Below are 20917 nucleotides of genomic sequence, written 5' to 3' on the forward strand. Positions count from 1 at the left end.
GTTAAAGGCTAGGCTCACAACCAAAAATATAAGAAGAAACAAAGAAACAAAAATAACAACCCCTCCCCAGTTCTAAAGTTTAGAAAGAAAATGATAGAGGCAAAAAGAGATGAAAAGACAGAAAGATGGAAATTTCCCAGAGAAGAGAAGACGGGTAAGAGAGAGAAACTGAGCCGGTCAGGAGGGCCAGAGCTAGTCGCAACGAGAGTCACGGACAGCAAGAGTCAGTCTTGGCGTCAGGAACGGTGCATTCGGGGGTGACTGAGTGACTCAGCGAACTGTGGAGCCAGCTTTTGAGAAAAAGTAAAGGGCAGGCAGAGGCCGAAAGTACAAAATAGGTGTTTTAATTGAAAATTTTATAAAAGGGCAAGGAATATGACCGAGGACCCAGGACTGGACCATGCCAGGCCCAAGGCGCTGGTGGGAGGGGCTGGGAATGACCGGAGCAGTGAAAGCCATCCCTCTCTGTCTGTCCATACTAAATCCAGACTGGCTGACATCCTTGCACACTTGCAGACTAGAAGAAGGCAGGCGTGCTCTGGAAGCTCCCAGTGCACAGACGTAATGGAATGCCAGGCGCAGGTGCTCAGGCCCGGGGTCGCGCAGGCGCACAGTGATGTGGCTGGTGCGTGGGTGCAAATCCCGGGCGGCAGATACACTGGAAGGAGCCATCGGTATTGATGCAGCGTGCATTGACACAGAGCGGAGAGGTTGCCTCAGCCTCATCACACTCGTTGACGTCTGGGGGAAGGGTTAGAAAGATCGTTGCCGAAGCCTGGGAATGAGAAGCCCATCTCCCTGGTCTTTTGAGGTAGAGAATCACAGATATTGAGCCTCTCCTATGCAATACAAAACATCACTTGCTACCTGCAGGCTGTGTGAGCCCAGGCAGGTGGTATAATATCTCTGTGTTTTGGCCTGCAAGATGGGTCAGTGGGATAAAGCGCTTTCTGTGCAAGCCAGATGACCTGAGTTTGATCCTCAGAACCCAAGCAAAGGTGGAAGGGGTCTCAGACCTGATGCCACAGAGTTGTATCCTGGCTCCCACACATGTGATACGGCATGCACACAAACAATAATAAACAAAACATTGCTATTGACAATAGTACATGTCTACGTGATATCAGACATCCTTGTGAGCACGGAACCTGTATCAACGCTAACTTCCTCATAACTCTACAAAGTAGTTACTGTGCTATACAGGTGCTGACTGTGGCCCAGCACAGGAAAGCTTGCTCAGTGCCACACTGTAAGCTGCACATGGTACGGATCTCATTCTCAGGCCAGCTTTCCCAGTCTTTAGCCTAGCCCACTGCTACTTCTTGACTATGAGACCTTGGGGAACTCAGTTCACTTTTCTGAGCATCTTTAATTTTTGAATGCGCTTTTTTATTTTATGAGTGTGTGTACCACCTGTGTGCAGTGCCCGCAGAGGCCAGAAGGGGGCGTTGGATCCTCTGGAGCTGGAATTGTAGGTGGTAGTGAGCATCTGATGTGGGTATTGGGGACCAAACTCTGGTCATCTGAAGAACAGGAAGCCCTCTTAACCACCGAGGCATCTCTGCAGCCCTGATCCCCAGTGTATATACAGGTCAGGGTGTCCTGTAAATCAACGTCACTGACATTCTCAAGAACTCTGTGAAATGGGCTCTTTCATTATGCCTGTTTTTTGTGGGTTTTTGTTTTGTTTTCCCAGGTGAGGAAAGCTAAACAAGGCACAGTGACCTGTCTCAGGACTGAGACTGGGGTCCCTCTGACCCCCTCACAGCTCCTGATTGTAAGCACTTGCCTTTATCCCTTGTATAGGCAGACATGATTACTACTCCAATTACATGTGGGAAGGCTGAGGTTTGCAAAGATAATGAGAAGACTGTCCGAGGTAGCACTGACCGTGCCCCAAGTCTTATCCGCAGGGGCTGGGGTGTGGCTCAGTGAACCAGCATTGCCTAGACTCCACCAGTCTAAGAGGGCCTGGTTCTGTGGGAGAGCCCCTGCCTAGAATCCCCCAGTGAGGGGCTGGGGTGTGGCTCAGTGGTAAAGCACCTGCCTAGCATGCATGCATAAGCCCTGGGTTTCATCCTCAGAACAACAATATATATTCTGCAGGATTCTTTTCATATTCTCAAGCTCAGCTCTGCCATGTACAGGAGCCTGGTTTTCCTGGTACTCTGACCTCATGTTCTTCAGTCAAGTCCTACCCTGAGCAAGAATAAATTTCTGCCCCCTAGGATGGTATGGCCCCTGTCTGTAATGAGGTCCTTTCTTAGAGGTTCCTGATCATCTTCTGGTTAAGCTTGCTTTTACCCTTCCCTCTGCTCCCCTTCCTCACCGACACAGGACATGCGGGTGATGTCCAGGCGGTAGCCATCAAAACAGTCACAGGTAAAGCCTTCGGGAACGCGTACACAGCGGCCATGGGCACAGCCGTCCAGGATCCCGCACTCCTCAGCCTCCAGGCCTTCATAGGGCTCAGCCAAGGCTCCTGCAGAGAACACAGGGAGCTGTGACTGGAGATCCCCGCCTTTGGTCCCTTTGGTTCCTTCCTCCTTGACCCCTGGCTTCCCACTGTCTCTTCCTAACCTGTCCTTCCCACTCCCAGACTGCAGGGGGCACTGCGCTAAGAACGTTTACCATGCTCAGTTCCCCTAGGTGTTGCTATCTATCCTAGGATGGCCTCAAACTTGCAGCAATCCTCCTGCCTCAGCCTCTCTAATGTTGGTATTACAGGCATGAGTCTTTCCATGCCTTTGTATATTTCTGACCCTGACTCTCCTGCCTTCTTTCTCGGCATTGCCCCCACCTTGTGGTTTTTTGTCTGTGCTTGGTATCTCTGGCTGCACTGCTCACCTGTATAGCCTCCGCGTTCAGAGGACTCCTCCGGCTCTGGGAAGGAACCACGGGTGTCTCTGGACCGATATGGCCAGCCAGTGCCTCGGTTGGGTGGAGCAGGAGCCTCCGACTCACCATAGGGGCCACCATCATCCTCGAAGTCCGGCATGTCGAAGGGTGGGGCGCCATAAGGGGCCTCCCGGCGGGCAAAGGGTCCAGGAGGGGGTGGGTAGGGGTCATAGGGTAGCACAGGTGGTGAGTACAGGTCTGGTCCGTAAGGGAGACTCTGGTAAGGTGGGCCTATATCTGGGCCATATTCGTAGGGGAGTCCAAAGCCACCTGGGCGTGGTGGGCCATATGCAGGGGGTCGCAGCACATTGCAAAGGGCCTCGAAATCATCTGTAAACAAAAGCCAATACATACCATGCTCAATATCCACTGCTCATGACGAGAAGAATAGGAGGCTTGGGGAAAGGCTGGGGAGGTGACTTGGCTGGAAAGGCAGGATCAGGGCTTTGGATGGCTCCAGGATGAGTCTGGATTCTGAATCCAAGTATCTAGCATCCTCAGACTGCAGCTAAGAATCAGAGTCTAAGGTGTTGGGATTTGGGGGACCCATGGGTGCTAGAGCTAGGAACCTGAAGGAATAAGAGGAAGGTGTTTTTTGGCTGGAGAGTCAATGGGCTGGCTGAGCACCAGGACTTATGGGGACGAAGGGGACGGGAGAGAGCTTGAATCTCTGGGAGCTGGAGGACTCAAGCCTGGGGTTTTGGGCTCATGTTTTTATTTTTATTTTTTAAGATTTATTTATTTATTATGTACACAGTGTTCTGTTTGCATGTAGGCCTGCAGGCCAGAAGAGGGCACCAGATCTCATTACAGATGGTTGTGAGCCACCATGTGGGTGTTGGGAATTGAACTCAGGACCTCTGGAAGAACAACCAGTGCTCTTAACTTCTGAGCCCTCTCTCTGGCCCTGGGCTCATGTTTTTTTCTTTTTCTTTTCTTTTTTTGTTTGTTTGTTTGTTTGGAGCTGAGGACCGAACCCAGGGCCTTGCGCTTGCTAGGCAAGTGCTCTACCACTGAGCTAAATCCCCAACCCCTGGGCTCATGTTTTTAAGGAGCTAGTAAGAAGAGACCAGAGATTTTTGGGGGCTATGTTGGAATCTTGATAACCTGGTGTGTGTTGGGGCAGGGGAGCAATGAGTGTTAGCAATTGTTAATGCTATGGGCAGAGAGTCTAAAGGGCAGGGTGGGTCAGTGGGCAACTGCTACTGGGATTGAAGGGTCCAGGAGTGTCTGGAGGGGTGTGTCACAGGTTGTGTTGGGGGAAGGAGGAGGTCTAGAAACTGAAACTTTAAGATGAGAGCTCAGAGCTGATGGGGCTGGACCTATGGGAGCTGCTGATTCAGGCCTTGAGATTTCTGTTGGTGACACTTAGACGTCCTTAGGATTGTGACCAAGATTTCAGGATAGGATGCGATGCATGTAAAGATGCCAAGAGGTCCAGGGCAGTCTAGAGAGATACAGTACCTGAGTCCTGGGCAGGGCAGAGTGCACAGTCCATACCCCAGGCTTCGCCATAGAGACAGCAGCACTCTGTGTAGGTGGCCTGGCGGTCTAGTCGTGGACGACTGCAAACAAGGTCAGGCCCCACTTCCTGCCAGCATACTCCCAGATTGTCATCTATGGGCAATGGCAGGACGCATCAGTGCAGACTGGGACTCGGACCCTCCCACAAAGACCCAAATCCAGCCTCCAGGGCATTCTGTGAAATGGGGGGTGGTTGTTTTAATTCCGTGTGTGTGTGTGTGTGTGTGTGTGTGTGTGTGTGTGTGTGTGTGTGTTGCTCGTTTGTTTGTTGGAATGGTCTCTCTATGGAGCCCATTTCAAACAAAACTCAGACTCTTGTGGTCCTCCTTCATCCATCTCTTGTGTAGCGAGGATCACAGGTGTGCACCACCGCACCCTGCACCCTGAGCATTGTTTAAAGGAAGCCTCAAAGTTTAGGGATTTTTGTAGGAACAGAAAATTGGAAAAGATAATTTGGGGCCAAGGACCAAGGTATAGCCGAGGAGACACATGGAGTGTGAGAGAGAAACTTAAGATAGGTGAACAGAGGCTGAGAGAGCGGGCGATGAGCCAGAGAAAGAGAGAGAGAGAGAGAGAGAGAGAGAGAGAGAGAGAGAGAGAACCAAAAGAGCAGGTGTAGTAAAGCAGGCCTGTAATCCTGGTACCTGAGGCTGAGGCAAGAGTTCAAATGAGTTTAGGCTAGCCTGGGCTACATAGTGGGAGTCTGCATGTAAAAAGGAGAGGAACCTGGGGCCCAAGAAACGTGTGCAGGTATACACAGCAAGAAAATGAACACTGACACTAAAACTTTCACCGTCGACCACCAGGCCGGGTTACCTCGAAAGAGAGGTAAGCCCTGTCCTCTCACACCTGTAATCCCAGCAATCAGAAGGCCGAGGCAGGAGGATTTCTGTGTGTTCCAGGTCAGCCCGTACTACAAAATAATAATGATTTGGGAAAAAAAAAACAAAAAGCAAAACACTGTGGGCCAGAGGCATTGTGGCTCTCGGCTTTAAAAACGCCAGAGCTCTGGAGGCATAAGTAGACGGGTATCTATGAGATCCCGGCCAGGCTGAGCTACACAGTGAAATGCAGTCTGGAAAAAACAAACAGGCCAGAAGCCAGACTGCATCATCCAGGCGCTAGGGGCGTGGCCTTGAGCACACGCTGCAGCCTGGGTCTAGGGATCTGGGGGTGGGGGGAATCAGGGGTGGACCTGGGCGGGTCTGTGGGCGGGGTTACCGAGGCTCTGGCTCTCGTTGGAGACGCAGCGGCGCCGGGAGCCGTCCAGCACTAGTGGGGGCTCGCAGGTGCAGTGGTAAGAGCCCACTGTGTTGACACAGCGGCCGCCTTCACAAGCAGGCTCCTCGTCCGCGCATTCGTCATTATCTAGGCAGGCATGGGGTGGGGGATGGGGCGATTACCAGGATGAACTCCCTTTCACATTTCCCCAGCTCACTGACAGAGTGATGGATACAGTCTAGACTTCGGAAGGACTTCCTGCTGGGATAGCCACTTTCCTATTTGGGACTGGCACGGCAAGAGTTGGGGGGGGGGGAGGTGGGGTTCATACCAACGCATTCCAGCCGCTGTGCATGATAGTAGTAGCCATTGCTGCAATAGCAAGAGTAGCCTGGGGCGGTGTTCACACACACTCCGCTCTTGCACACCTGGTCCTGGAAGAGCTGGCATTCATCCACATCTGTAGTAAAGGTGAGATGAGGGCGGGGTGGGTGTGATCTGGGGTCAACAGAGGAGCACGGGATACCAGTCACGACAGAGGAGGATGGCAATGGCACCCAGAAGCTGAGACAAGGAAAATTGGAACCAGAGGGGACCTTGAGGAAGAGGAGACCCTAAAGCAAATCAAAGTGAGAATGGAGCTAGGTGTATTGAAGCATGCATGTAATCCCAACAGTCAGGAGGTGGCTCAGAAGAACAGAATTCAGGTTAGCCTCTGCTGCGTAGCACATTCTTAGCTAGCCCGGACTCCTGACACAGTAACCAAAAACACAAATTAAAAAGGAGGAAAGAAAAGAAAGGAGAACTGGGCGGTGGCAGCGCACGCCTTTAATCCCAGCACTTAGGAGGCAGAGGCAGGCAGATCTCTGTGAGTTCGAGGCCAGCCTGGGCTACAGAGTGAGTTCCAGGACAGCATCAAAGCTACACAGAGAGACCCTGTCTTGAAAAACCCAAAAGAAAAGATGAAGAGGAGGAGGATGACTAAGGAGGAGAGAGAGAGAGAGAGAGCAAGAAATCGAGTGGCTCACACGTTTGAGGCCAGTATAGTCTACTAGTGAGATCCACCCTCAAAAATACATACATACATACATACATACATACATACATACATACATACATACATACACATACATACGAAAGAAAACAGGAAGAAACTGAGGCAGGGTGAGACAGAGCTGGGTCTAGGGGTTCAGAGTGGGTTGGGGTTGAAGTCTGGCCTTACCTCTCCGGGCACTCAGGTCTCCACTGGGCACCAGGTAGCCCCGGCCGTGAGGACATAATGACTGGTACTCAGCTGCACACAGAAACAAGAATGAACCCAGAAACCCAAGCCCCAGTCCTTGCCCAAGCCCACTGGCTCTTGCCCCCTTAGAGTGCTAAAGCCCAGGTCAGTTAGTGCCCACTTCTCAGCTGCGGCCCCCCAATGGTGCCACCTGGTGGCTGGTGGCTCACACTTGTGCTGGCAACACCAGCAGCTCAATCCTAGACCTAAACAAATCCCTTTTCCAGGCCCCATACCCCGGTATCTCCACCCAGAGCCCAGGCCCCGTGTCTCCCCACAGCCTATGCCTAACCTGTCTCAGTGCCCGGGCACTGCTGGATACGGCAGCCACTGCCCCAGCCTTCACCCACAGTACAGCAACATTCCTGCCACGTCACATTTCGGGCCAAGATATTGTCACACGCATCTGGAGCCGCTGTGTCGAAGTAGCACTCCCGACGGCCACTGCTCACAGGACCCTGCCTAGGGGGGCTGGGTCTTCGGGGTGGGGGTGGGGGCGGAGGCCTGGCTGGAAGGCTGGGGCTGGCAGGAGCCTGGGGCTGTGAGCCTGGGAACGCGCCTGAAGAAACAAATGGCTTTAGCCAGGCTTATGTTGTGTCTTCTACTCTCCTATGTCAGCAATGAGGGAAAACAGGCCCTGAGGGCACCAGCCATCAGTAGCAGAACAAGACAGCACTCTTAGGTTTTAGAAGGGCAGATGAGGTCTCATACAACTCGGGATGACTTCGAACTCCGGATTCTCCTGCATCCACCTACCAAGGGCTAGGATTGTAAGTGTGCCCCATTACGTCCAAACCTAGAGCCCTAGAGTCCTATGCTAGGCAAGGACTTTAAAACCTAAATGATAACAAGTATTTATTATGTATATTACATTATGCATATGGATTTATTTGTTTGGTTTTCTTTCTTTCTTTTTTTTTTCTTTTGTTTTGTTTTTCAAGACATGTTTTCTCTGTGTAGCTTTGGCTGTCTTGGAACTCACTCTGTAGACCAGGCTGGCCTCGAACTCACAGAGATCCACCTGCCTCTGCTTCCTGAGTGTCATCACCTGGCCAAATTGTAATTTTGATCAATATTATCTAGCAGGCTAGTCTATCTATTAGCTCACAGAGACCCTCCTGCCTCACCGTCTATTACAGGCGTGCGCCACCACGCCCAGCTTCGTTTTGGCTGCTCGCTGTCCCTGTCACTTCTGTATCCTTTGCTTCACAACCTCACCCTTCCCAGGTGTCCCCTCAACTGTAGCACAGGTGGGGACCTGTGCTTTCCAGGTGCTTCTCTGGTTCTCCGCACCCAGCTGGTCTCAGACTGGATCCAACACATCCCCCACCGGCAGCCTCACAGCTCGCCCACATGGCTCTCAGACGGTTCTGTCATCACTGTCTCCCACTCAAGGCCCCTGGTCCAGTCCAGCTCTGACCTCTCCTGCTCCGACCTTCCACTCTTCAGCACTTACATACAGCACCCCTAGGGAGATTTCAATCTCTTCCTTGGTTCAGACTGGTCCATGGTGCTGTATGTCCCAAGGAAAAGCAACTGCCCAGAACATCAGTGAGTACACCTTCTGGGTATGTCTGTGAGGACATTTCAGAAAGCACTTCCAGAAGACCCACGGCAGTCTCCTGTGGGCTAGGGTCCTGGACTGAATACAAAGGGGGGAAAAGCCAGCTGAACCCTGAGTTGCCCTTTCTCTGCTTCCTGATCCTCACGCAGTGAGCAAGAATTTTCACACTCGTGCCTCCATGTGTCCCCCACAGATGGACTACACCATCACATCATGAGGCAGGATACCCCTCCTCCCTCCACAGTTTCTCAGGTCACAGCTACACAGCGCACACCCCACTTCAGCTTCTTGTTTCTGTTCACCCCACTTAACTCAGACACTGACCCCTTCAGAAGCCTCTTCTCAGGCTAGCCTGGGTCTCTCCTTTTCCCTAGAGTTTCCTTTGCTCTTCCGTCTTCCCAGCCAGCTAGGGATATCCTTGTCTCTTCATTGGACTGAACATGGGGATGTATGCATACCAGGCAAGATCTTTACTGCTGAGCCATGCCTCCAGCCCCTCACTGGGGGATTCTAGGCAGGGGCTCTACCACTGAGCCACACCCCAGCCCTCACTGGAGGATTCTAGGCAGGGGCTCCACCACTGAACCACACCCCCAGCCCCTCACTGGGGGATTCTAGGCAGGGGCTCTACCACTGAGCCACACCCCAGCCCCTCACTGGGGGATTCTAGGCAGGGGATCTACCACTGAATCACACCCCAGCCCCTCACTGGAAAATACTAGGCAGGGGTTCTACTACTGAGCCATATCCCCAGCCCTTCAGTGGGGGAGTCTAGGTAATTTTTCCCCTGCTGAGCTGAACTTTAGCCTTTCACTAGTGGGATATAGGCAAGACTCTGCCACTGAACTATATATACCTAGCCAACTTTTACTTTTTATCTGAGACAAGGAAGGCCTCATAAACTCACTTTATAGCCTCGAACTTTCAGTCCCACCTCAGCTGGTGGAGTAGCCATAGGCCTTATGGCACCTGGCTCAGCTCTCCATCAGGACAGAGGTAAAGCCTCTCTGCTTACTACTGTGTTCCCAATGAGCAGCAAGGCTCTGAACATGCTGATTGGCCTATGTATGCACGCTGGAAGAAGGGATCGAACAGAGGTGAGCCACGATCTCATTCTCTAGATTAAGTCTAATATCATGCCAAAGGCTGGAGCCTGCAGCTCAGCGTGGAGCTGTCCTCACTTGCCTGTTGGCCACATCATCCTGTTTGTTCTAAGGGGTTTGCATATTTGTTTATTTAAAGCCATAGAATTTAGGATTGAAGCTGGGCTCAGCTGGTGGAGTGCTTGCCCAGCATGCACAAAGCCCAGGGGTTGATTCTCAGCACCACATAAGCCAGGCATGGTGGCACGTTCCATGATCCCCGCACTTAGACAGTAAAGGCAGGAGGATCAGATGTTCAAAGTCATCTCAGCTGCATAGTGGCCAGCCTGAGCTACATGAGACCCTACCTGGAAAAAAAAAAAAAAACTTGAGCTTTCAAAATGACTCACTGGGTGAAGGTGCTCGTCATGGACGCCTGCCAATTTGAGTTCAATCCCAGGAACCCACGTAAAGGTGGAAGGAGAGAACCATCCTCACAAAGTTGTCCTCTGACTTCCACACACACATCATGGGACATAACCATGTCGACATGCATGTACCCATCACGTCATACACAAGAATCAAACTTTAACAAATCAACTCAAGGCTGAAGAGATGGCTCTGTGGAAGAATCAGTTATGTCCCCAGCACCCATGTGGCCTTCTGGGGCACTCACACACACATGCATGTATATCCCCACTCTCCACACACACATAAATAAATTTAAAAAAAACTTATAGAACTTTAAAAAACTGAAATAAGTAATTAAAACATCAAAGGAATAGACAAAAAAATTTAAAAAATAAAGTGATAGTATTTGAGTGATGAAAGCTATCAACACACACACGTGAGCCTTACCAGCAGAAGTCCGTGGAGGAACACACCGTCCAGTCATGGGGTCAAACTCCTCAGGGCTGGTGGGGCAGACACACAGGAAGGAACCTTCGACATTTTCACACAGTGCAGAGCCACACACACCCTGTAGTGTCTCACACTCGTTCACATCTGTGAGCAGGAAATAGAGCAAGAGGGAGGCCACATTATGAACCCCTGTGGTTCGAGAAGTCCAAGATTTCAACTATAATAGCTGGGGCAGAAGAGATGGCCCAGCAGTGAAGAGCACTGGCTGCTCTTGCGGAGGACCTGGGCTCAGTTCCCAGCAACCACAAGATGGCTCACAACTGTCTGTAACTCCAGTTCCCGGGATCTGATGCCCTCTTCCGGCTCCTACAGGTACTGCATGCATGTGGTGCGGATAAACACTATATACATAAAATAAAAAGAATATTCAAATATAATGTCTCTCTATAGATATATGGCTTTTGAGGTAGGATCTCACTGTGTATGTAGCTCTGGATCATTATGTAGACCAGGCTGGCCTTAAACTTGTGGCAATCCTCCTGCCTCTGCCTGAGTATCAGGATTACATATGTATGAGCCAACACTGCCAGCTTTTCTAGCATTCAGGAGGCAGAGACAGGTGGAACTCTGTGAGTCTGAGGCCAGCCTGGCCTATAGAGTTCCAGGGCAATACAGAGAAACACTGTCTTGAAAACAAATAAACAACCAAAAACAAAACAACAAACAAACAAACAAAAACTCAAAAACCACCACCACCAACAAAAACAATTTTACATTTTAACCCAGGTTAGTTTGGAACTCCCTGCCATAGCCCAGGCTGCCCCTAGCCTTGTGGTAACCCTACTTGTCTCCTAGGGACCTGGCATTAGAAACATGCACCACTACACCTGGTTCACAGTGTAGGTTTTAAAAAAGTGTGTGTGTGTGTGTGTGTGTGTGTGTGTGTGTGTGTGTGTGTGTTTGCACATGTCTGTATGCGTGCCACGTGCATGGTTGCAGTGGAGACCGGGAAAAGGTGTTGGATCCCAGGGAACTGGATTCTAGATGATTATGAGCTACCATTTGAGTGCTGGGAATTGAACCCCAGTCCTCTGAAAGACCAGAAAGTGCTCTTAACTGCTGAACCAACTTTCCATCTGCCGGAGTAGACATTTTTTAAACAGCCTATTGTCTACTTTCCCTCTGGTTAGAAGCCCTAACTTCCCCTTGGGAATTCTCTGAGCTTCCAAGTCCATCCCATGCATCCCGAGTACAGCCAAGTCTCCACTGGGGCAGAACCAATCAGGTTACTGTGATTCTCCGGGTCAGGGGCAGGCAGTGACCTCTTCACGCCAATCAAAGCCAATCTCAGACTTTCTGGGTCACCTCCTTAGCTCTGCAGCTGCCCGGCTGAGGCTGTCAGCGCAGACAGAGCTACGGCCACCTGCCACTGCCTGCAAACAAACCCAGCAGACAGAGACAGACAGCTTTCCTGCTGTCTTGGCTCCAGTGACATCTGCACTCACAGACTTAGCCGTTTCAAGCCCTCCCTCTCCTCTCAGCTGTTTTTTATTTTATCTTCTGTTTTGAGTGTCTGCCATGCACATACATACATGTGCATTATCTGAGTGCCTGGTGCCCTCAGACGTCAGAAAGGGGCAGCAGATCTTCTGGAACTGGAGTTACAGTTATGAGTCACTATGTGAGTGCTGGGAACTGAGCCTGATTTTTTTGCAAGAGCAGCAAGTGGATAATCCCAGCACTCAGGAGGCAGAGGCTCTGAGTTCAAGCTCAGCCTGGTCTACAGAGTGAGTTCCAGGATAGCCAGGGCTACACAGAGAAACCCTGTCTTGAAAATATGTTAATTAATTAAAAATAAAAATATATGTATTTGGCTGGGCATGGTGTTTAATCTCAGCATTCAGGAGGTTGAGTATGAAGGTAACCTGATGTACATAGTGAGTTTCAGGCCAGGCAGAGTTACATGGTGAGACTCTGTCTCAACCACCCCCCCCCACAAATACACACAAATACACACACACACACACACACACACACACACACACACACACACACACAGGAGTTGGAGCAGGAAAGATGGCTCAGCATTTAAGAGCACTTGTTCTTGCAAAAGCCCAGGTTCATTCCCAACACCCTCTTGGCAGCTCACAACTGTTCATAACTCCATTTCCAGGGGATCTGACACCCCTTCCTCCAAGGGTACCAGGCATGCATGTGCTATACAGACATACTTTCAATCAAAATATACACTATATATATATATGTTTGTGTTTGTTTGAGACAGGGTTTCTCTGTGTAAGAGCCCTGGCTGTCCTGGAATTCACTCTGTAGATCAAGCTGGCCTCGAACTCAGAGAGAGATTTGCCTGCCTCTGCCTCTCAAGTGCTGGGATTAAAGGTGTGGGCCACCACCACCTGGCTATATATTGCTTTTTAATCAAGCATATATGTGTATATCTATGTGTAGGTATATATATATGTGAGTGCAGGTGCCCTCAGAGGCCAGAGGTGACAGATCTCCTGGAGCTGGAGTTACAAGTGGCTGTGAGCCTCCTGACTTGAGTGCTGGGAATCAAGTGTAGGTATTCTAAGACAGAAATCTGCACTCCTAACTGCTGGGCCATCTCTCCATCCCTTCCCATGCCTTCTTAAGTCTCCTTTAAGAAGTAAAGGGTGTTGGTGAAGTAGCTCAGTGGTCAGTGCTTAACTGGCATCTGAAGGGCCCCAGGTCCCATCCCCACCACTGCAAGAAAAGAGAGATAAAGAAAACAAGTAAAGCTATTGAGAATTGTCAGTTCAAGGCCAGTCTGAGCTGCATCGTAAGGCCCTGTCTCATCCCTCACCCCACAACCAAAAAGAAAAAATAATGAAGTCTGTGTTCGCATTTGTGAAAACATAAAGGACACAGAACTCAATCGCATGCACTGCACTGTATATACATTGGATCCCTAGGGCCTGTGAGATGGCTCAGAAGATAAATGCTCTCACTTGCTGCCAAGCCTATGACCCGAGTTTATCCCCAGGGCCCCACACAGCGGAGGAAAATAACAAACTCCTACAGGTTGTCCCCTGCCCTCCACATGCATTGGGCCTCATATAAAATGTCTGTAAAGACATAATGAACTCCAATTAATGATGTGCAGAGTGAAGACTGGCTCACAACTGTAATCCCAACACCCAGGAGACAAAGGCAGAAGGGTCGGCAAGCTGAAGGCCAACCTGTTCTACGTAGTGAGCTCAGGGCCAGCCAAGGCTAGCGTGGTATTCTTTTCTCAAAAAAATCCACCGATCTGTCCAAACACCCATAGATGGAGATGTGAAGGAGCCAGTATACTAAGATAATAATAACGACGGTGACAGTGATGGTGGGAATAATGAGCGTCTACACGGTGGGCAGCTGTGTGTAGCAATTTCCCGTCAGATCTGGTGGCTCAGCGCTGTAATCCTAGCTACTAGGGAGGTTGAGGCAGGAGTTCCACAAATTCAAGGCTTGCCTTAGCTGCAAGGTGAGTTCAAGGCCAGCCTTGGCAATTTAGCGGTCCTAATTCTAAATAAAATGTAAAAATTGGGCTGGAGCCTGATGTAATAGCACACCACTGTTATCTCAGCCCTTCAGAAGAGGAGGCAGGAAGATCCAAAATTGGAGGCCATTGGAGTTCAAGGCATGAAACTTTTTCCCCTGAGAAAAACAAAAACAAACAAACAAAATGCCAGAAGCATTTGGGATATAATTTCATTGAGAGAAAAAAAAATTAACGTCCACACAAAACATAAGTGAGGGATTGGAGAGAGATGGCTGAGGGCACAGGATGCTCTGCAGAGGACCCAGGGTTCAATTCCCAGCACCCCCAGGTGGCTCACAATCATCTATAACTCCAGTTCCAGGGCATCCAATGCCCTCTTCTCACCTTTGTGGGTACCAGTCACAAATGTGTACACATAAATACATGTAAGAAAAGCATAAAATAAAATGAATAAATCTTAAAAAAAAAAAAAAAAAAAAAAGCAAAGGAACCGTAAACTAATTAAGTAAGGCTTCTGTCACTTGAATCTTTTTGTTTGGAGACAGGGTTATACTCTATTGCCCACTATTGCCCAGGCTAGCCTGGAACTTGCTATTTAGCTCAGGCTGGCCTCGAATTCACAACAATCCTCTTGTTTCCCAAATGTTAACATTACAGAAGTTAGCCCCCAAGCTTGGCATGCAGGATAGTTTTAACTGGTATGCCTCAGACCTTAGATTCCCAGAACTAATTCTGCAACACTAGAGTTCATATTTCTCCCTCTCTGGTCCCACCCACCCCTGCGGCCCCTTACCCACGCAATGACGTCCATCCCGTGCCCCTTCATAGCCTTGGTCACAGACGCACTGAAAGGAGCCAGGTAGGTTCTGGCACACGGCGTGGGCACCACAAAAGGACCGGTTCCGGCACTCATCTACATCTGTAAGCACCAGCCGGCCATTTCAATAAGGCCATATCTTGAATCCCCTCCACATCCCATCTACTACCCCATGGACACCCACCCTGGCACCCGCCCCCTGGGGTGGGCTGATAGCCAGGGTCGCAGGCTGGTGTGCAGCGGTAGGAGCCAGGGGTGTTCTCACAGCGCTGCGCTCCACAAATTGCAGAGCCGTATTCTTGGCACTCATCCACATCTGCAAGAGGGTGAGGGAGGGACAGAGGAAGGGAGTCAAACGCCTGAAAGGGGAGGGGGGGGGGGCATTGTTCCTAATGCCGCTTCCAGTCTCCGAGACTGAGAGGTCCCTGAGCCTGGTGTTGGATATCCGAGTCTGGTAGTCTTACTGCCGTTTCTGAAACAGCTGGAACAGGGCCCCACCTCGGGGCCTTTGCCCCACGCTGTTTTCTCTGCTAGCTAATGTCCCCACAGCTGTGTGCACGGCCCCCTGCCCCTCATTTCAGAAGCCTCCCTGACCAACACCCCTCCCCCACTGTCCTGTCACAGCTGCCCATTTACTTTTCTTCCTTCTCTCCCTCCTTTTTCGTTGGTAATTTCACACGAGTACTGTATTTACATCATTTCCACCAATTCTTCTCACTGATCCCATTAATTCCCTGTCCTTCTCACTCCTGACTACCTTTCAAATCCATGACCTCTACTTCCTTCCCCCCCCCCCACTTTTTTTTAAACGGGACAGGGTCTCACGAAGGATCCCTGACTATCCAGGCACTCACTATGAGGACCGGGATGGCCTTGAACTTACAGAGACCTGCCTGCCTCTGCTACCCAAGTGTTGGGACTAAAGCCATACACCACCATGCCTGGCTTGTTTTTATTTAATTTAAAATTTTGTTTTGTTTTAGAGACAAGGTCTTGTGTAAACCAAGTTGGCCTTGAATCCCATGTAGCCAAGGAAAATAGTAAACTCCTCAGGCCTCCACCTTCCAATTACTGGGATTGTAGGAGCAGATGCAGTCATACCTATTTATTCTCCCTTTTAAAGCTAGTGTTGTTTTTTATTTAGGGTCTCGTGTTGCCTAGGCTGGCCACAAACTTGCTACGTAGCCAAGGATAACCCTGAACTTCTGATCCTCCAACCTCCACCTTCCAAATCACAGCTCTGGGTTTACGCCTCTATGCAGTGTCTATCTGTCTTGCATTTGAGGCAAGCACCCTATCAGCAGAGGAGCATTCTTAGTCTCATGGTCTCTTTCTGGATGTTTGTATGAACAAAACAACCTTGTCACTGCATCTATGAAATTATCGGTGTGCAGACAGTGACCGTCCTACAATGCAAACCCCACACCAATGAAGGTTTCTGCCTGTCAAGGCATCAACAGCGCCTGTCATACAGAATGGGGGGGCCTCAGAGTTGTCAATGGAATGGTTCCTGACTTTATTTACATAGTTACCCCCCACATTAGCTCAGAGAGCAGGGGTTTTGTTTGGCTCGGCTCCTGCTGTGACCTCAATGTCTGGCGTCCAGCAAGTACTTACTGAAATCTTTGGAATTAATAATTGAGATCTTAGGAAATTCGATTTGCATGAGTCAGAGGATTAGCCACTGGGGAGGGAAATGCAGCCCATAATAGTTTTGTTTCATGGGTCACGGAAAATACTGATCCACACAGCACCCCTTCCCTCAAAAATATATTAGAGCAGCTCAGTAAAGGGAGGGGGGTCTCGCTTATCTTGATTCCTGATAAGAGACACCCCCTCACACCCCATAATTTAACACATGCACACAGCAGTGGTTAATTTCTACCAGAGAACAGCAAAGGAGAAAGGAAGTGTTGTTGGCCTGGGACCTCTTCTGGGTTTTTGCGGCAGGCTAGCTCTCCTCTAGTTCCCAGGGGAGCAGACTCCAATAACCTGTCACAGATTTGGGGGGATCTGTTTTACCATCACAGGTGCCCTCGGGGCCAGGGTGGTAACCAGGATCGCAGTCCCGCACACAGCGGTAGGAGCCGGGGGAATTTTCACAGCGCTGAGACCCGCACAGGGCAGGTCCCCGTTCACGGCATTCGTCAATATCTGAGGACAGAAGCCAGAGAAAGAGTCAAGAGGGAGAAGCAGAGGCGAGGGTGAAAGAGGAAGAGGTGGGAGAAGAGACAGGAAGTCGGGAGAAGCAGGAGGCAGCGGAGTGGGGCCTCTCACCGAGGCAGGAGGCAAGATCTGGGCCGGCCCGGTGTCCAGGAGGACAGACGCACTCGAAGGAGCCGTCAGTGTTGGTGCAGATGCCGCCCTGACAAAGGTCCTCTTCGCTGCACTCGTCCACGTCTGCAGGACAGGGCATCCGAAACCCAGGGCCACACCCCTCCAGTCCCCCCATCCCGAGCCTCCAAGCTCTAAAGCCTTTAGGGAAGGCCTCACCCAATCTGCTTTTCTTGCAAGCCCTGCCTCCGGTCTGAAGACCTTTCTAATCACTACCCAGCTGTCAGACTTCAGCTTTTCCTGACATGTCCTATTTCTCTATGATTGCCACCTCCAGGCCTCCGGAAGGTCCACCCCAGTGAGCTATGTAGATTCCCCCAAAGCGGCCAAAAATCCAGAGTCCCCTTTCCACCCTCTTCCTCTTGTCCCTCATTTTCCTGCTGTAAGCCCACCCTTTCTGTGCTCAGCCTAGGGACTGACCCAGACAAGAAGCTCCACGAGGTCCAGGCCGGTAGCCAGGGGCACAGGTACAGGCAAAGGAGCCATCGGTGTTGAGGCACTCTCCATGGGGGAAGCAGTAGTCACCTTCCAGACACTCATTTATGTCTAGGGCACACAAGTGTCCGTGTTGGACTGACCGTAATGTAACCCCACCACCCAAGTGGAAACCTTGAAGACTAAATTATTTTGAAAACCCCTTTCTTAATCAGTTTTACATCTCTAATGGGCTTTGCCCAAGAACTCAGGATTTACTCAGGAAAGCTATCTCACCTGCACAAGGTCCAGGTTGACCAGATGGCGCCCGGTAACCTGGAGCGCAGCTGCAGTGGAAGGAACCCTCAGTGTTGGTGCACTGGCCGTGGAGACCACAAGGGGTGCCCGAACTGCATTCATCCACATCTGTGGGAGCGGTTGGGGGGCTCAGAAGGGGTACACTAGAGCAAAGGAGTTGCTGGAAGTCATGGGGAAGGGTCTTGAATGGAGGATGGAGGAGTGCTTCAGGATTAGAGGTTCTTGGATCTGGGTATCTGAGACTTTCCCTTCCAGGGAAAGGGACTCTAGATTAGCACTGGGGATCAGACTTTAACTAAGGCAAGGAATGAATTGGGCATTATGAACTAGGATTACTGGATAAGATTCTGCTAAATAAATGGGTCAAAGAAAGCTGGAGTCAGAGGTTACAGCCAGGGTCCAGAATACTGTCTGATGTCAGGGGTGAGTGTCAGGGTCAAGGATCATGTACCCAAATAAGTTCCAGGGAAGAAATTCTGAGAAGGGGTGTGGATGGAGAGTGAACCAGAATAAAATGGTCAGGATTGTAGGTTTTTCTTTTGTTTTGTTTTCCATTAGGATCAAATGACACAGTCAAATTTAGGGTCATGGGCCACATTTAGGGCCAGGAGACAGTGAGGGTTCAGAAATGTATTATTGCTGAGAATCAAGGTCAGGGGTTGTCAGCAAGGGTCATGGTTAGCACCAAAATGACCCAGCCAAGTCACATCTTCCTAGGTTACAGTCACAGGGTCAAGAGTGTGGTCAAGTCAGGCACTGCAGGTGAGGGGCACATGGAGTCTTAGTCAAACTTGGTTCTCATGATCCATGTAAGGGGATTGAGGGCCAGGTCCCAAGTTATGGGTCAAGCAAGGGCCACAGACCAGGTCAAAGGTAAAAAATCTGAGGTTCAGGATTAAAATACAGGTCCCAGGTCCCAGCTGGGCCTGACCTCACCAGTACATCTGCCACGGTGCAGGTGGTGGCCAACAGGGCAAGCCCGGCATTGGAAGGAACCCGGTGAGTTCACACACTCCTGCCCAGGACACGCCAGGCGGTTCTCACACTCGTCCACATCTGAGAAGCGGGGGAGAGAGGTCTTGAGGAAGTGGCCCCATGCCTCCTCACCCATCCACACCCCTCCCTCCCTCCCTGGCCTCACCCTCGCACTCAGAGCTGGCAGCATTGGCTTGGAAGCCTGTAGGGCAGAGACACTGGAAGCTTCCTTCTGTGTTCTCACAGCGGCCATAGGCGCATGGTGAGGGGCTCCGGGCACACTCATCCACATCTGGGCAGAAGAGGTCAGTCAAGCTGGGGAAGAGGCCTGGGCTCCTCCCTAGTGCCATCAACACCTACCCCAACGCTCAGACTTTTGTTTACCTGAGACAAGATCTCACACAGTAGACCAGACTGGCCTTAAACTCACACCGGTCCTCCTGCCTCAGCTCCTGAGCACCCGGGGTTGCAGACAGGAAACACCGAGATAGCCAGCACTCTACTCTTGAACCAGCCTTTCGGGCCTGTCAAGCCCGTCTCGTCCTTTCAGGAGGTCAGAGTCAAACCCTGTTCACCCACTTAATAGTCTTTCTAGCCGCTAGGAAGACTAAGGCATTGACTCGTCCATGTCCCTGCCACAGCTATCTCGGCTTTAAGGTTCCAGCAATACAAAAATATCATTCAAACTAGGGTGCCAAGACGGCTCAGCATAAAAGACACTTTCATCAGGTCTGACAGCAGAGTTCGATCCCTGGGACCCACACAGCGGAGGGAGGTAACTGACTCCAGTAAGTTGTCCCCTGATCTCCACACTCCCACAGTGTCACAGGCCCACCCACCCTCTCACACCCTCCCCCTGCATAAAATAAATAAATAAACACATAAATAAACAAATAAACAAACAAACAAATAAATAAATAAATAAATAAATAAATGTGGTTTTTAAATATTTAAACAGGAAGAGTCCAGGCATTAAATATAGTTGGACACCCTTAATACCAGCACTCATGAGGCAGAGGCAGGGGGGTCATGAGTTCAAGGCCACTACATGAGGAAGAACAGGAGCTCTCTCAGTGGGAAGAAAGGAAAGAAGACAGGTTTCAGCCTCTCACCTGACCTCTATCTCAGAGCCCATCTAAGGCCTCTCTACTCCCGAATAATGTCTCTCTCTACCCCCACAGCAAGCCATGCCATGGTGCTGCAGGCCTGGGCTCAGCATCCGTACCTTGGCAGGGGGCCCCTGGTCCTCGGGAGCGGAAGCCAGCTGGGCAGGCACAGTGGAATGAGCCTGCCGTGTTGTCGCAGCGGCCTGGCCCGCAGGGTGGAGGCTGCTGGGCACACTCGTCCACATCTTCTTCACACGTCGAGCCCCGGAAGCCAGCCGGGCAAACACAGCGGAAAGAGCCGGGCAGGTTTTCGCAGGCCCCACGGCCGCAGAGGCCTGGGCTCTGGGTGCATTCGTCCACATCTGCACGGAGCAAGCAAACCCCGGGGTCTCCGGTGTGATTCAGGTCCCCCCACCCCACCATGCTACACTCTGTCTGAGCTGTCTCATCTTGTCTTTCCACTCTCCCCTATTCCTGTCTTCCAACATTCTGACTCTCCATCCTCCACCAATCCTAACAGAGTTGTGTTGTGGGTTCCTGGAACTCTGACTCGCTGGTCCCCATTAATTGAGCTACATTTGTCTTCCATAACTCAGCCACCTTTCCCAATTACTTACATCTCTATCCCTTCTCCATCTGCTTCTCCATCCTCCATAATCCAGCCCTTCTGTTTTCCATCACTTGGCCTTTCTCTCTGATCCAGGTCACCACATTTGGTTCTCCAACCCTGGTCTGCGTCCCCTGTCAGTAAGCCACTCTTTGCCCCCTTGCTCAATTTCTCCAACCTCATCGCTACATATGCACCCCTCACCTTACACACTCTTTCTTTCTGTCCCCTCCCAGACCCTCACCCTGGCAGCTGGCTCCATGCGGTGCTGCCTGGTATCCGGCGGGACACACACATAGGAAACTGCCTGGCTTGTTCTCGCAGCGCCCGCGGTCACACGGCGGCGGCACGCGCTGGCACTCGTCCACATCTGTGGGCAGAACCCAGAGTC

At 50.8% G+C, this 20917-nt stretch overlaps 1 protein-coding gene across 2 annotated transcripts in view; it reads right to left on the bottom strand.

The window, feature by feature from the left end:
* Positions 1 to 328: 328 nt before the first annotated feature.
* The window catches only part of Ltbp4 (latent transforming growth factor beta binding protein 4), a 34944-nt gene continuing 14355 nt past the window's right edge, over positions 329 to 20917 (bottom strand). For both annotated transcript variants that reach the window (XM_036187635.1, XM_036187641.1), the window contains 19 exons: positions 20771 to 20896; positions 20039 to 20281; positions 18980 to 19105; positions 18775 to 18894; positions 17818 to 17946; positions 17527 to 17652; positions 17050 to 17172; positions 16795 to 16926; positions 14957 to 15088; positions 14749 to 14874; positions 10430 to 10576; positions 7218 to 7484; positions 6866 to 6937; positions 5975 to 6103; positions 5644 to 5790; positions 4363 to 4515; positions 2848 to 3228; positions 2330 to 2482; positions 329 to 741 (listed from right to left, as the gene is read on the bottom strand). In XM_036187635.1, coding sequence (XP_036043528.1) covers positions 587 to 741; positions 2330 to 2482; positions 2848 to 3228; positions 4363 to 4515; positions 5644 to 5790; positions 5975 to 6103; positions 6866 to 6937; positions 7218 to 7484; positions 10430 to 10576; positions 14749 to 14874; positions 14957 to 15088; positions 16795 to 16926; positions 17050 to 17172; positions 17527 to 17652; positions 17818 to 17946; positions 18775 to 18894; positions 18980 to 19105; positions 20039 to 20281; positions 20771 to 20896 — 2987 coding nt within the window. In that variant the 3' untranslated portion in view covers positions 329 to 586. The remainder of the gene's footprint in view (positions 742 to 2329; positions 2483 to 2847; positions 3229 to 4362; positions 4516 to 5643; positions 5791 to 5974; positions 6104 to 6865; positions 6938 to 7217; positions 7485 to 10429; positions 10577 to 14748; positions 14875 to 14956; positions 15089 to 16794; positions 16927 to 17049; positions 17173 to 17526; positions 17653 to 17817; positions 17947 to 18774; positions 18895 to 18979; positions 19106 to 20038; positions 20282 to 20770; positions 20897 to 20917) is intronic.

The sequence above is a fragment of the Onychomys torridus genome, chromosome 1 (genome assembly GCF_903995425.1).
Source record: "Onychomys torridus chromosome 1, mOncTor1.1, whole genome shotgun sequence".
NCBI lineage: Eukaryota > Metazoa > Chordata > Mammalia > Rodentia > Cricetidae > Onychomys > Onychomys torridus.